This window comes from Carassius gibelio, chromosome A5 (assembly GCF_023724105.1).
Source record: "Carassius gibelio isolate Cgi1373 ecotype wild population from Czech Republic chromosome A5, carGib1.2-hapl.c, whole genome shotgun sequence".
Lineage (NCBI taxonomy): Eukaryota > Metazoa > Chordata > Actinopteri > Cypriniformes > Cyprinidae > Carassius > Carassius gibelio.
The window spans coordinates 23,042,086-23,058,790 of record NC_068375.1 but is presented as its reverse complement, the minus strand read 5'-3'; the positions used below and the strand labels follow the sequence as shown (position 1 = coordinate 23,058,790).

At 38.2% G+C, this 16,705-nt stretch overlaps 1 protein-coding gene across 4 annotated transcripts in view; it reads left to right on the top strand.

Annotated features, from left to right (window-relative positions):
- The window catches only part of LOC128004261 (spectrin beta chain, non-erythrocytic 1), a 74,841-nt gene that overhangs the window by 14,252 nt on the left and 43,884 nt on the right, over positions 1-16,705 (top strand). For 2 of the 4 annotated variants that reach the window (XM_052592586.1, XM_052592589.1), the window contains exon 2: positions 10,293-10,477. In XM_052592586.1, coding sequence (XP_052448546.1) covers positions 10,321-10,477 — 157 coding nt within the window. In that variant the 5' untranslated portion in view covers positions 10,293-10,320. Of the gene's footprint in view, positions 1-10,292; positions 10,478-13,157; positions 13,867-16,705 lie in introns of those variants that run through there. The other 2 variants (XM_052592588.1, XM_052592590.1) reach the window with 2 other exon arrangements.

The window sequence follows — 16,705 nt, the reverse complement described above, 5'->3', positions numbered from 1 at the left end:
AAACCCCTCTCTCTCTCTCTCTCGCTCTTTCTCTATGTGAGTTTGAGAGAAAGCGACGGTGATATGTGCGCTTTAACACTAGAGTTCACGGTACCTTAAACACAGGTGCGTTGCGGATTCATTGAGGAAAAAATGGCACAGGTACAGATAGTCTGACGGAGAGTCATAGTGTTCGCGAGTGAAAATATCTGTGCTAAACTTAGCCTACAACTACCACACTGGCGAGTAAAATCAGATAATTTATTAGCCATTGGCTAATATTGGACATAATTTAGTAGCCAGAAGGAAGATTTAGTCGCATATGAAAATGATTTACTCGCAATCTAGATGGTTGACTTACTAGCCACAGAGCTAACTTCTGAAAAAGTACTTGAGGACTGGAAATAAAATGCATCCCCCAGACAGCAGTTATTGGACACGCGACTGATAATACTGTTTGTTAGTTTGCTTATTATGCCATTAAAAACAATAAGATAAACACAAACTGTCCATATAATCTAAAATGTTGTAGAATGCTGGAGGAAAATGAATTTACCGGGGTCTGACTACGTGACTACGTGAGAACAAGTTCGCTCTGCCGCCTTATTATTTTCATGCACACCGCACTATAATGTGATGCATGCAAAATACATAGTTTTGGCCGTTACGAAGTCTTCATCCACAAACAGACGTACATCATCTGCAGATATAAGGAATTTCATTGCACTTTAACAAGTGATCTGAACTGCCTATATATGTGCAATATCTTAAACGAGCCCTCACTAACTGAGTTTAATGGCACATTATGTTAAAATGAATCTCATTCTTGTTTCTGTGGTGCTGCGTCTGTCTCGTCATGAGGCACGCGGTCCTGAGCCCTGTATGACTGATGCATCAGTTCAATTCAACTTTACTCCAAATATGTGAATTTACCAGTTTTAAATACTTTATATTTAACGTGTTCGTTTATGTCCAATATTGGTGTTAAAATGTTGGACTTTAAATTAAATCTACTATTGATTTTCACCGTTGACTGATTTTGCAGAACATTTAGACTGATAACTTCCCGGCGCAGATGTGGCAGATTTTGTCACGGTTCATAGATCTGTGTGTTCATTCTGCATGTCCGTTTTCTTGTTATCTGTCTGATTGCTCATTCAGCATTGCTCCGGCAATCATTGGGCTGATGAGCTAATCAGCATGGCTGCACCTGATGCTGGTTCTGTCCTGTCTTTATATGTCTTGTGGTTGTTACTGCATGTTGTCAGATCGTTGTTCGTAGTTGTCGAAGCTGGTCTTGCTCTCAGTCCTCAGATCACTCTTCTTGCGCTCTGCCAAGGAGATCACCCAGTGTGCTTCCACGCCTGTTCCTAGGAGAATTCTCTGGGTTGGTTCGGGTCAGTGCCTCATAGTCTCCGTGTTACAGAGACAGCTCACCGATTCACCAGCTCACCTGTTCACCAGTTCACCTGCTCTGTTTTCTTATAGCCTCTGTTTTCTTTATGATATGACATGAACAAAGAGGCTCTCTCTTGCTCCACCCATGCACGATAATATCGTGTATCGTCGATCTCATGGGCTATCAATATGACGATTTGGAAAATTACCATATCGCCCAACACAAGCACACACTAGTGATGGGAATTTCGGATCATTTTACTGACTTGGTCCTTTGAGTCTCATTCAGCAAAATGAACAAATGTTTTTTCGAGTCAATTTCGTTAATTTTGTTAATTATAGCAAAATGTAATTAAAATGTTACATGTTACTAAGCGAGGTGTGCTGTGATTGGCCGAATACAATGTCCCACTGGAGTAAAGAGACATAAAACCCATTATAAACATGATATAAACATGATTTCTAGTCGTTTCCTCTTTTGGAAGGACAAACAAAGTAGTTTCACTTCCTCAAAGAAACAGTGTCACACCGCGGCGTTGAGTGAGCGGAGGCCTAGAGTGAGCAGAGGCGGGTGGTTTGAGAACGGCGCGGCCGGCGGATTCTACAAATGAGCGTCTGTTGGGCTTGCGGCAACCACGTGTGATGACCCTAGGCTGAACTCCGCTTTGTCCACGGTGAAAGCTGATCCGGCAATTCCACAGTGCAAAGTTAATGTATTTCTTCTTTGGAAGTCCAAACAAAGTAGTTTCGCATTCACAGTGGAACACACAGCATCTATACAACATGGCAGCAGCAGCAACAACAATGCTACAACGAGAATAAAAGTTACACCTTCTTTCTTTGCGTGAACAGCTGGGCGGAGTTATCCAAATCTTCCCACATAGTGAAATGGGGGCGTGCTAAAAACAGCCGTTTTAGGGGGGTGTGGAAGAGTCTTAACTTTTATGAAGAATATCTCTTTGGATTTGAGACTTTAGTCTTTGCAACTTTACAGCTCTTCTTTATGCACCAAGAGCTTGTAACACTCCAAAGAGAGAGAAATAATTGAAATCGCATCATATGACCCCTTTAAGTAAAGACTCGATAGATGAACTAATCAATTCTCTTTCCGGCTCAAACTGCATTTGTTAAGCTATGGGGCTGTCAAGAGATGAACGAACGACTCAAAAAACCTCAAAAAAAAAAAAAAGACTCAAAAGAGGTGAATTAATTTAGTACAGAACACATAGGATGTTGTGCATGCATGACTGAACGAATCACTCCCCGAGATGACTCGTTCAGTCTTAGTCAATTTAAAGATTTGTTTAAAATGAATCTTCATCAAGCTCACTGATAGTGCCATTTATGAGTAAAGGGCATACGATGCTGGATTAGGGTGGTTTATTGGCTTTTTAGGACAGTGACTACGTTTACAAGCTGTTAAAATTTGGGTTATGGTCGGGTTAATGTCACTATTTGGGTTTCTGAAACATTCGGGATAAACCGTTTACATGCGTGAGCGGATAGAGTTACTCCTGTATACATGGAATGTGTAATCAGTCGCCAATATCCCGATGTAAACGGCGACGCACGGTTAGCGTCTGGACATAATACGCAATATGCATCATTTCCGATTCTTCTTCCTGTATCCAAAGACTCAAAAGACCAAGATTCCTTGCGAATAGAACATGCGCAGAACACACATTTTGATGGGGATATGCCGAAACGCGTTTACAAGACCAAATATTCGGGTTAAAAAAGGGGTACCCCAGGTATAATATCCCGGTTTTTAAAAATCGGGATATGAGCATATCCGGGTTTTCGCCTGTGTTTACATGGCCGTGCGCGACCGGGTTATTGCTAATATCCCGGTTTTGAACGGGTTATTGGCTGCATGTAAACGTAGTCATTGTTAGTGTCTTTTAGTTGATTTTGTTTCTTTTCGTCATTCTCTCCTTTTATCACTACTACAAGCCTACTTATCCCCTTCTATTCTTTTTCTTCGAAGTCATGGGCTGGAGTGGGATGGGTGTGTCTGATCTGCCCCCACCCCATCCCAGCCCCATCCAACCAGTCCTCCTCAGCACTTTTCAGGCAGCATTTTTAAGATGAACACTAGAGCAGGTTAAAGAGATTTGGGAGGAGGGACCGGTTTTGTCTGGAATGGCTGCACCTGAGTTCCTGTCCTCAGGGGAGTTTTTCTTTGTGCGTGTGTGTGTGTGTGTTTGGGTATATACATGCACAGAATATGTTCATTAAACAATACAAACACATGGTTTATTGCCCTGCCATTTCTGTCCTGAGACATAGGACACAGGACTGTTTCTGTGGTTACCTCATCATGAGGATCTTTGAAAGAGTCCAGGCTTAAATCATTTTAACGACCAACAAAAAATCATTTGCTTATGTTGCTTTTTGTCCATTTTAAATTTTGGCAGTATAAATCACCTTAAATTTTCATTGCATGGAAAATTCAGCTTGGACATTCTTCCTAACACCTATGTGGTTCACAGAAGAATTAACATTATACAGGTTCAGAATGGTATGGGATTAGAATGTACATTTTTGACTGAACTATTGGTTAAATTTACATTTTCATGAGGGCGAATGCTTTACTGAATATGAGCTACAGACAACAGAGAAGAGGAAGTGTTGTTTTTATTCTGCAGGGATTTGACCAATGCGGAGATATGATACCTGGAAATGTGTTATATCTAAAGAAAGTAAGGTAGTTATGCATAAATTAGCTCCTTATTTCTGAATCAAGATACTGAAACACCTCATCCAATTTTTTGTCTGACGGGGTTTTATTCTTTAGTGTGACTAGCTGTAAATTCTGAACAATCTGAAACAGAACAATGTATGAAACCCTATTTCAGTGAACCACGTTGATATAAAGCATCTGTCACTGGTGTTATGAAACTTGCTGAGAGCTGAGCAAATCAAAATGCTGATTTAAAAAAAAACATGACTTATATATTTGACAGGAGAGATGTATGTATGTTGCATCAGTTACAGAGGCTCTAGAGGAGTGTGTGGGTGTAATCCAGGATAACTGCTCTATGTCCAGTCTCTATTTTCAGCACTTCCTAATCTACACACTAATGGGATTGAAAACAGCCCACCGAGTTCTCTGTGTTTTGGTTCAGATCCATCCATAATTCGGGTTTATCTCTCTGTGTGCCTCGTACACTAACACTCACACACATTAATTCTGCTATATCACAGAAATACACCTGTTTTCAGTCTTCTCAGACCCATTTTATTTATCTGTCTGTCTATTAATTGTGTATTTTTGTCTGCTGAAGTATATTCGAGTCTCTGTTTTTGAGAAATGTCATTTATGTTTCTGCAGCTATAGACCAGCACAAATAGGAAGTTATTTGTCACTGCAGTGATATTAACACCGCTAATGCTTAATACTTGTAGCCAGCCACCCACTACCCAAGCTCAACTCTTCAACACAATGGTAACTAGGGCTGCACGATATTGGGAAAAAATTACATTGCGATATTTTATTTTTCTGCGATATATTTTGCGACATGAAAACTATTTTTTTTCTTACAAACAAAAACGGGGTGAGCACACTTACATTCTCTTTTTAAATGATTTAAACATCGCCACCATCATGTCAATTGATTAATATGCGTGAGGGAGAGAGAGCAAGACAGCGTTTGTGTTGTTTGAAGACATTTAGCGTGCGGCTGGGGCTCTCTCTCGCGCGCGCACGCGTTCGCTCTTTCTATCATGCCGGTGACAGGTGCAATATTTGAAAATCAATAATTATTAATTTATTTTTTAAATTACATTTATATCTGAATATATGTCAACCTATAGACTTTCAAACATCTAAGTGTCATGAATTAATATGAATCTGTGTACAAAATGACATATAAACATATTTTCCTATTGTATTTTGCCTGAAAACGCTTCCAGCACGCTTGCGTGTCATGTCAAAAATAGGCGTCGGTTCTATTTCTAGCATGCACGTGTTTTCTGCTCGGCCCGAGCCGCGCGTCTCACGCAGGCAGTCTACAAGCTCTAACCTGTTAACATGGGAGCCGAATTAAAAACAGACACGCCACGCAGCTGAGACGCTTGCGCCACGCATCTAGTGTGTCACCGGCCGCGCGATTCGTACATCGCGATATCGATCCTTAAACGACACAACGTGCAGCCCTAATGGTAACCACAAAAAAATCAACATGGTAAAAAAAATACAAATAAAAAAAATAAATATATATATATATATATATATATATATATATATATATATATATATATGTATGTATGTATGTAGTCCCAACTCAAATGAATTAAGTAAACTTAAATTTTTTTGGATTGAACACAATTAAATTAAGTTAGAACAAAAATGTATAGCAGTTGTGTTGGTTTAGCTAATTTTGGGTATTTATATATAAAGAGTATTGTTCCCCCCCCCCACCCCCCCACCCCCCATATTCCTTTCCATTCATTGACATTAATATATGAAACCAGGTCTATAATTCCAGGGCTATAAATTAGGAATGCACCGATCATGATTTTTCATGGCCGATTCCGAAATCGATTTTTTTTACAAGCAAACTGGCCAATTCCGATACTGATTTCAAATTTTTTTTTTTTACTTTAAGCAACAAACAAGAAAGAAGGAAAGTGTGCATAAACAAGATGTTTATTAGGTATTTAAGAGGCCAAACAACACAATCAACACACATTCAATAAGAGGTTTCTTAATCAGCATTGAATGAAGTGCATCAGCATGAATGAAACACTTTTTCTCAGTGTGCTACAGCAGGTGATTTTAAAATCAAATTAAGTCTATGTAATTTTAAGGTAAAATAAAAATAATCATCCTATACAGAACTGACGTTTATTTCTGGCTTTTCAAACGTGTATGCAAGTTCTAATAAAAAAAAAGTTTTGTCATAGTTTAGTCCGTTTCGTTTCTCATCCAACACATTGATCTGAACATCTCTTCATGGTGTACTCGTGTTCAGGACAGGTACAGTATACGATCGCGCAGCTTTAGTGCGCAGGAAAGGGAGTCTTATGTGTGCGCCACGCCAGTACATCAACGGCTGTTCGCTTCCTGCTATCTGTGCCTCAGACATGAAGCTCTGCACTTCCAGTGCTGATCGGCTGCCCGTGTCCTACGCGCAGATTTCGAAATACTTCACCACAAATGCGATTGCGAATGATTACAATGTAGTATGTACACGCGAGCGCACTTCAGGGAAAATCGGCCGAAAAAAGACCAAAAACCGGTCGATTGCCGATCGTGTATTTTAAGCAAAAACCGTCCGGTTTCCGATTTATGGCCGGTCAACCGGTGCATCCCTACAATAAATCACTATAGTACACTGAAAATCTTTGTCCCCTGTAAGATCATCATTAAATCTGAATTTTACCACCAGAAGCATCTGGGGTTCCTTTGTTTCCGTGTCCCTGAATGAAACTCTGTATTCTCTAGAGTCTAGTCCCCCACTCTTCCTGCTTCATTTGTGAATGATGGAACTGTCATGAGGTGAGTGGATTAAAGCTGGACCCTGCAGAGAGATATCGGACACGTAGACACATGTTCGCTCACATTGATGTGAGAACTACACAAGCTGTTCCCTACCACATGAACAAAAACACATGCTCATATGCCTCCCCTGATTTAGGCCACCTGACCCATCACTTTATAACCATGCACACAGACCTCTATGGCCTCCGAGGCACTTAACCATGAAAGGATGCACATACTGGCTCTGTTCTCATTAAAAACCTACTGACCTGCCTTCCTGTCTGCCACCGACATAGACAGCTGCCTTCTAAGATAGATGAAATGAAAATTTGGAAATGTTCTACTTAGTGAACATACAAAGGCATCATATAAATAGCACACAACGTGATCAGAATACTGTCATTTAGTTCTTGGAGTTGGTCTTAGCATGTTGCAATACATTTAATTGAACTATTTTCTACATTTAATTGATCTATTTTGTAATCAGTATGCTTTGGTGGTAAGTTACTTTATAAACATTTCTCACTTTGCATCATTTTAGGTGGATTTTATTTTTTTATTTTTTTGTCAAAACGCTTAATGGTCTCCTTTTCATCAGCCTATGCGTTTCATCAAAAAGTTATAGTTTTATAAATATTCTGGCTGGAATTGGTGTTTCACAATTTTATATGCATATGGTCTTAGACCGTGTTCAGTGTCCTTAGGCGAAGGTATATCTTTCAGTGTGAAACGGAGAGAAAAAGAAGAACAGTGTGTGAGGGATGCACATTTGACCTGATCTCTGTTTCTCTCTTCTGGCCCTAGAGATTTGTTATGCTGTGAAATATTTATGGGATAAACTTTGTCCTACAGGCAATTCTATTTTTCTTTCCAGAATCTCTGGATTCTAAGACTCCTCTTTATGGTGGGATTAGCATCAGGGATTTGGTTTAATCTGTATTTTGTTTAGGTTTGATTTAATCTTAGTTTAGTTAATCTTTGCATGTGTTAACCTAACTATTTCTTCCTGTGCTGAGAATAGTTTTTTTTCTTTTTCCCTTGACAAAATGTTTGTTGCCTTGTAGTAGTATTTTGTCCTGCCATAACACTTTTGCAGACCGAAGTCATATTTGACAGGCAGAAGTCAAATATGCGGGATCTGAATTAACCTTTTGCAATATCTAGCAATTGGGTGATTTAAGAAAATTTACTGATCATAAATATGGAATGGAATTGTATTTTGGATTGCTTAATTTATATAATTAATTATATCGTTATTTATAACAATTGAATAAATAAGCAATAAGTATTAAAATGAAAATAAAAAAGCAGTTACAGCATAATATCTATCTGTAAAATCTTAATGTTGCCAGGTGTGCCAGATGTGTGCCAGGACACATCTTGTTTTTTTCTTTCTAATATTTTAATTCTGGTGGCTTAAAGCTTGTAATACAAGTGCATCTCAATAAATGTCAAAGTGAGATTACTCAAATATTCCATGTTGTGGAAAAGTTCATTTATTTCAGTAATTCAACTCAAATTGTGAAACTCGTGTATTAAATAAATTCAATGCAAACAGACTGAAGTAGTTTAAGTATTTGGTTCTTTTAATTGTGCCGATTTTGGCTCACATTTAACAAAAACCACCAATTCACTATCTCAACAAATTAGAATACTTCATAAGACCAATTTTAAGGAATTGTTGGCCTTCTGTAAAGTATGTTCATTTACTGTACATGTACTCTATACTTAGTAGGGGCTCCTTTTGCTTTAATTACTGTCTCAATTCGGCGTGGTGTGGAGGTGATCAGTTTGTGGCACTGCTGAGATGGAATTTAAGGTGGATTCAACCTACTTTTGCAGTGTGGGCAGGTGCCAAATCCTGCTGGAAAATGAAATCAGCATCTTCAAAAAGCTGGTCAGCAGAAGGAAGCATGCACTTTTGTTTTCAAAAAACACAATGGACCAACACCAACAGATGACATTGCACCCCAAATCATCACAGACTGTGGAAACTTGCGCTATGAGCTTTTCCACCCTTCCTCCAGACTCTAGGACCTTGGTTCCAAATGAAATACAAAACTTGCTCTCATCTGAAAAGAGGACTTTGGACCACTGGAAGACAGTCCAGTTCTTCTTCTTCTTAGCACAGGTAAGATGCCTCTGACGTTGTCTGTGGTTCAGGAGTGGCTTAACAAGAGGAATATGACAACTGTAGCCAAATTCCTTGACACGTCTGTATGCATTGACACCAGCCTCAGTCCATTCCTTGTGAAGTTCACTTAAATTCTTGAATCGATTTTGCCTGACAATCCTCATAAGGATGCGGTTCTCTCGGTCTGTCTTTTTCTTCCACATTTTTTCCTTCCACTCAACTTTAACATGCTTTGATACAGCAGTCTGTGAACAGCCAGCTTCTTTGGCAATGAATTCTTGAGGCTTACCCTCCTTGGGAAGGGTGTCAGTGATTGTCTTCTGGACAACTTTCAGATCAACAGTCTTCCCCATGGTTGTGTAGCCTAGTGAACCAAACTGAGAGACCATTTTGAAGGCTCAGGAAAACTTTGCAGGTGTTTTGAGTCGATATGTCACCATATTCTAATTTGTTGAGATAGTGAATTGGTGGGTTTTTGTTAAATGTGAGCCAAAATCATCACAATTAAAAGAACAAAAGACGTAAACTACTTCAGTCTGTGTGCATTTAATTTATTTAATACACAAGTTTCACAGTTTGAGTTGAATTACTGAAATAAATGAACTTTTCCATGACATTCCAATTTATTGAGATGCACTTGTATATCATATGTGTTTTCACACAGAGTTTAAAAAAAAGTATTGTATATAATATACTGATGGTAAATTTGGTAGTTTTAGCTTGTACATCTTACACATTTTTTAATCAGTGTCACTTACATCAGTGAGGGCCAGAATGTCATTCATATAGTTTCATAAACTGATTTCAATTATAGATTATGTTAATCCCTCATAAAGTTAATGACCAGCTGGCCAAAAAAAATTTATTTAGCAAAGCTTTTTGTTATTTCCATTTTGCACTTAGCACTTGTTAATTTTGACCCACGTTCTGATGTTATTGTGGTAAATGTTCAGAATACTACATGTGCCCAAGCCGGGCTGCACCAGGTTAGACTAACCTCGTCTGCTTACAGTCTGTTACTGAGGTAACATTTACACCTCTGGTACTATTTCAAATCTGCTCTCACCTTCAGCAATATTTGAAGGTGTGGTTTATAAAGTAATTGTAACAATAATATTTGAATGTTATAAAGTTTTGAAACACTTTACTAGTTTAAAGCTCAACATTTTTCTTGCAAAAGGTGTCGCAAATGTGATGTGGGTGTCTGTACTCCACCTTTCCTCTGTCACATTTTTCTGAGACCACTAATAAAGTTTGTTTGTCATCTCCTCACTTGTTTACTTCTCTGATTTCCAGGGCAGCGGTTGAGTTTCCAGCTGTGACCATGAGCACCATCTCACCGACTGATTTTGATAGCGTCGAGATCCAGCAGCAGTACAACGACATCAACAACCGCTGGGACATCGCAGCTGAAACCGAGTGGGATAATGAGAACAGTTCTGCACGTCTCTTTGAGCGTTCCCGCATTAAAGCTCTCGCAGGTCAGTTTTATTTCTTTATTTCAGTGTGTGCAGGTCCAGGTTTGGTTTTTGTACCAATGTGCTTCCTGTTGGTGTTTGTTTGCATGCTTGCTTTATCAGATAGTTTTCAATGGGTTGTATTGTATGATTGTGACCAGTAGGGGGTGGCACAAGGAAACGTGTAAAAAGAAATCACTTTAAAACACTCCACATGCTCTTGCAGTGGTCTAGGAGGACTGTATGCATTATAATATAGTTATAATAATAAAGTAGCTTCAGGTATGGTTTTGGAGTATGGAACATGGTTTTACATTGTTCAAAAGACATTCTATATGTAGACGTCAGTGTGTAACACAGCAGCTGATTTGTGTGTTGAAGTGCAGTGAGATACCATCTTTTGACAAGCAATGACTTGATCCACATTCTTCCAGTGCTGTTATTTACCTCGTGACACACTCTCATCTCCAGGGCTTTTCTAATGTCATATACATTAGATGTGTTAAAGCCAGTTGTTTGCTGAATGTTTTTTTCACACGTTTGTTTTGCATATCATGATTTGAGGCACATAATAAATCAATTTATATGTACTTTTAAAAGTTGTGTTTGAAGCAACAGATTTGAATGTCACTGGATGGAAAAATCAAGATTCACCAAATGTCTGCATGCAACACTGAAATAAAATTATAAATGTAACATTTGAAAATATTATAGTATTACATTATTAAAGTATTTGAGTATTTTTTTTTTAAATATACATTTTTGGTTTATTTTCATATAAATTGTTCTAGTATTAAGTTAGATAAACTATTACAATATTTTAATAATAGTACATTTTATGCATTTATCAATTTATGTTGTAATAAAACTAAAATTTATTTTTAGCTGAATATTAAATGGATATTTAATGAAAATGATGTGTTGATGTGTATGTGAGCTTAAGGCATTAATATGTGAAAGATGGCTTGTTTCAAAGCCAAACGCCCACACAGATACAAGTGCTGGGAATGTAGTGGGACTGAGAAGAACCTAACCTTGTCATCAGGGCTGTGTGTGTATTTGGGACAGAATGGTCCCCAGGAGTTAGCTAAATCTGACAGAACCTCCCTTCGGAGGTTCTTGGGAAAATCCTCAAAGGTAAAATGTTTCCTAAATAAAGTATTTATTAGCTGTAAAAAGACATGAGTTACATGAGTTTTAATGGAATTGTTGGCCACACCTGCTGGTGTATATAACAGAGTTTCACTTGAGAGGAGTTTTAATTCTCTCTGTTGTCTTTATGCATCAAACCCAGCATGTGAAAACCACCATATGAACCAGAATAAACTTCAGGCAAAACATTCAGTCCTGGAAGTACTGATAGGGGAATGGAAACTGAGAATACTGAGCTAGAGTGGCTTTTTCAGCTCTTAAAAGACAGAAAAGAGGAGGGTCTCAGAGGCCCAGTTCCCATGTCTCTCACACCCATACACAGTTAACTTTAGTTGTTCTTGGACATTTCTGTCCTCCTCTTTGTCTCTCTCACAGTCCATGTCTTTTTTCATTACATAAACACATATGTATAATAAAAGCATTTTACTAAAGCTAAATGCAAGTCTTATTGTATATACAATAACACGGTGAAGTCTTTTTTTCCCCTCATGTGGGCGTAGGTGACGTGTGAGTATAAATTCCTGGAAATGAAAACTTTCATTTCACTTTTTTTGTCAAATCTCAATAGCAACAGTTGGCATCAAAAAGATGAATAATATCTTATTTTGAGAATATTGTATATAACAGATAGGCCTACCTGTTTATTTCCCCCCTTAATATCTGTCTTTATCCGTCTCATCTTCATCCCTTTTTATGTGCTGTGATAAAATGCTTTGTTCCAGTGACACGCTGGCTGACTGTTGGCCCAGTGCTTCTGGCCATGGTTTGACCTGTGACCTCTGTTCTTTGATGGCCACTGTTGGTGACATTTGCTAATCAGCACAACCTGCCACTAGACTGGTCTTCATTACACCACTTGCTCTTGTAAAATCTGCACACACAAGAAATGCATTTGTGAAAGTGTGTGTGTGCTGCAGTTCTATTTGTGAGAGCTCGAAATTCTCAGATCAAGGCTTTTCTTGATATGCCTGCACTTACATAACAGATTCTGTTTTCGGATTCATTTGGAGGCATTACAAGATGAGTTTTCTGTCACTGCCGATGTTGGCAGTTAATGGGTGTGAGGTGGCGCACACACACACACACACTTGCACAGGAAGAAAGACAGTGCTTGCTTGAGTGTTTCTCAAATACTTCCTTCCTGCCTTAACGTCTTATTTATCTGTGCACGTGCTCGAGAAGGCAAGGGGGACTTTTTGACATGATTAAAGGTAAAGTTCTTACAACTGCTTAACACCCACAAAAATCACTAAAACATAATATTACCCAATGTAAAAATCCAGGCAGTTATTAATATAATAAACCTTTCTGCTGACTATCTGATCACCTCCAGGGGCTGGTCCTACATGCACATCTCTCCTGTGAAACCATCCATCCTTTGACTTCTACTCCACCCCCGTCCACCTTCAGAAATGGTTCAGCCCACACCTCCTCACCCTCCCTCTTTCTGTCATTCTCACTCACTCAGCCTGGGATTTGCTCCTCCTACACACACCTTATGCAAATGCCAAAGCTCAGAAACCGAGAGAGAGAGAGAGAGAGAGAGAGAGAGAGTAGGAGGCTTTGTTTACTTAGGAAGCTGAGCGCAGCTAGTTCTGTGGGCTTACTCAAAGAAGGGTTGTGTGTGTGTGCGTGTGACACACACAGACACACTCAGTCTGATCTGAGTGGCAGAGAGAGAGCAAGAAGAGTTTGCACTGAGAGAGGAGTGCGTTTGAAGAAGAGAAGAACGGTGAAAGAAGAATATTTAGTTTTTACTTTACATTTTTCTCACTTCAACTGCATGTGGGTTCCTTTTTGCCACAAAAAAGGAAAGAACAAGAGAGAGAATCTATTGAAGGAAGAGGGTTTTTTTTTTTAAACTGATGAAGCAGAATGGCGCGGTTTAGCATACACTGATGAAACGCTCGGATACACGCGTCCACCTGGAGAGTTTCTGTTTCAAAACCCAACTTTTTTTGCCCTTTGAGGAAAGTTAAACATTTGGCTGTTTTTTTTTTCTCTTTTAATTTTTCAACTGCACATTTTATGTGCTATGCTCATGACTCCTGGTTTTACTCTTGTGGAGTGATTGATTTGTTTTGGATGAAAGTTGAGAGTCAGGGTTGGAGGGACAGTTCACAGTAAAAGAAATTGAGTGTAACAGTGAAAAAGAAGAGACATGGATTTTGATCCACGCGAACCTGAGCCATCGGCAGCTGCCTTTATAAACCAGGTGCAGTATTCCAACATCCTGGAGGGCCGTTTCAAACAGCTGCAAGGTAAGACTGTTTGTTCTCTGTGACCTCATATTCTCTCATATTTGATCTTTTTTCTTTCTCAGATGCATCTGTAGGAGTAGCTCAGCCTCTCAGCTAATCATTAAACCATGTCAAATAACTTATGTCTTTTGACCACTTTATAAATCCACTGAGATGGTCAACAACCTTGAATGTCACATTCAAAAAGTTCATGTGACCTCATCCAGATCTGACTGGAAGACACGTTTGCCCTGACAGATTGAATCTCATCATCATGGGCGTCACTTGTTTTTAAAAAGTTAGGTTTTGCACAGATCTGGTAGTTGTGAGATCACAGAAGTGATGTAGGGGTTAGCTCATGAATATTAATCTGGTAACACACAGATAACTTCAAATTATCTTTAACCATTTTGATAAATTATCTTCTTGATGTGTATATTATGACTGCAGTAATTTTATGTTAAAACATTAGAAATGTACTGAAATCAATTCAATGGCATATTAAACTGATATCAGACTAAGTTTCTAAAGTCTTGTTGATCAGTTCAAGTTCTCAAATCAATGCATGACATTTAATGTAACAATACTTAAACTTTGACAAATGTCATAATGTAGTAGAGACAAAATTGGTCCTTTGCATATGCTGATGTATTTAGTTGCAGAAATTATCAACTTTCCTCTTCTCTCTCTGCACCAAAGATGGTGCAGATGAGAAACTAGGCCTACAATGATTTATTTTTATGCCTGTGCATGAGAGAGAGAGACCCAGAGACCTATGCTGGTCTCCCGGAGAGTGGCCTTATTTCAGGTACAGCAGGGCTGTTGCCCCAGATCCAAATTACACTGTTTTAAAATGGGAGTGAGAGAAGAGGACGAGAGGGAAGTTCAGAACGGAAAGGTATAGGAGAGGGGATAAGAGGGGAGAGGAGAGGATAATAGGTGGGAAAGGAGTGGAGAGGAACAGACGGGAAGGGAAGAGGATAAGAAGGGGAAGTGGAGACGATAATAGGACTGGAAAGGAGAGGATAGAAATCCTCTTGTATGTATTAATATAGAGTTAGAGGTTTGGCAAATGTTAAAAAGTTGATGTTTTTTTTTTTTTTTTTGTGGGCGTATCCTTCATACAATATTTTTTTTTTTCTCTTCGAAAACACTTTTTAGACAGGCACCACCTAGCATGTGTGAACCCTGCTAATCCCCCCCACACGATGCGAGATCTGATCTGCTGTGTTTGTGTGCGTGCTTGAGGTCATGGGGAGTGTTTCTCAGTTAACAGGGAGATAATGACTCAAGCATTGTACTTTTCAGGCCTATTATCTATTGTATAGAAAGAGTGCCATCTGCAAAACAGGCCTTGAAAGGAACACACACCTCAAGAGTCCCAGCAAGGAAGTACCTAAAATTAAAAGTCTCTAGTAGTTCAGTCGTATGTTTTGAAACGATTTACAATGTTTAGATTGAGTTACTTTGACACATTTGGTCCATGTAATTCTTTCAAAAAAAGATCTCGAAAGCGCAGCACTTCTCAACCTTTTTGATACCAAGGCCCAGCATTGTTCACAACAGTATTACCATGAGTAAAGAATTCATTAGGAATCCCTAAGAATTAAGGTTAAGGATTTTGAATTTCTACCTAAAAATATATTTTAGAGGCTACTCCTTTAATATTTAGGGTAAACGGACCAATTAAGCTCACGTACCCATTAAGCACACTTCCAGTTTTGAGATCAGAATATAAAAAGAAAAATCTATTTATTATCCTGCTTGATGTCTTAACCAATTTATATGTTTGTTACTATATACCTCCTATAATTTCAAGTAAATCAGATCATTGCACACTGAGATATGAGTCTGTATGTTCAAACTGTCTGGCGTCCATTTTGAAAGCGGTCTGAAAACTTTCACCAAAAGAGGATCCTCTTAAATGTGCGTTTTTTTTTTTTTTGATGTTTATGCCTTTATTTTGGGTAAGTTTCACTATTTATTGTAAAATAAAGAGATTTATATTCAGACTTTTGCATATTATAACCTAGAAATTGGATGCGAGAAATAATTACATTAGATTCAACAAATAGTTTTAGCAACATAGCGCAGATGCTACAGAACACAGTTTGCTAACTGCATTTGATTTGCTTGTTATGCTAACATTACTTTACAGGCATTACTGGCTTGTACTTTTACATCCATAATATTATAAATTGACAGTTTATTGCTGGTCTGTCGTTTTACAGTGCTGTAAATTTTTTATATTTCAGATTATTTTATGGTACACCCCTATGAAAATCACACAGCTTCAGTGTGACATCAATGTGACTTCAATATATAAAAGTATAATTTCATAGATATTGTTAATAAGTTGTTCATATTAAAATATGTATTAACTTAATGCATGATCTAGACTATTTTTTTTAACAAAATCCTGTCATTTTAATAAATATTACATGAAATTTATAAAAAAATGTGGCTGCTCCAATTAAGCTCAATGTGCACTTTTTAAGCTCTTCCACATTTGAACGTCTATGTAAATACTTTAACATAAAACATAATTGAAATATTAACTGATGGTTGTCACTTTAAGTTAATACATTTTCTATGGATTCTGGCAACTCAAGTCTATGGAGTTGGCTCTGACCTTTGGCAACTAACATCAACTTCTCCAGACTGTAAATCTGTTGAAATCGGGGCAAAAATCATGAAGTGTATTCCACACTTGAGAACCCTATAGATAAGTTGACATCCATTTAATAAGAGACTTCATTATGACGCTAGTTTCTATGTTCATCCCCATAAATTGAATGTTTTTTTTTTTTTTGTGTGTATTTTATTTTATTTTTGAATGTGTTACTTAGCTGAACATGGA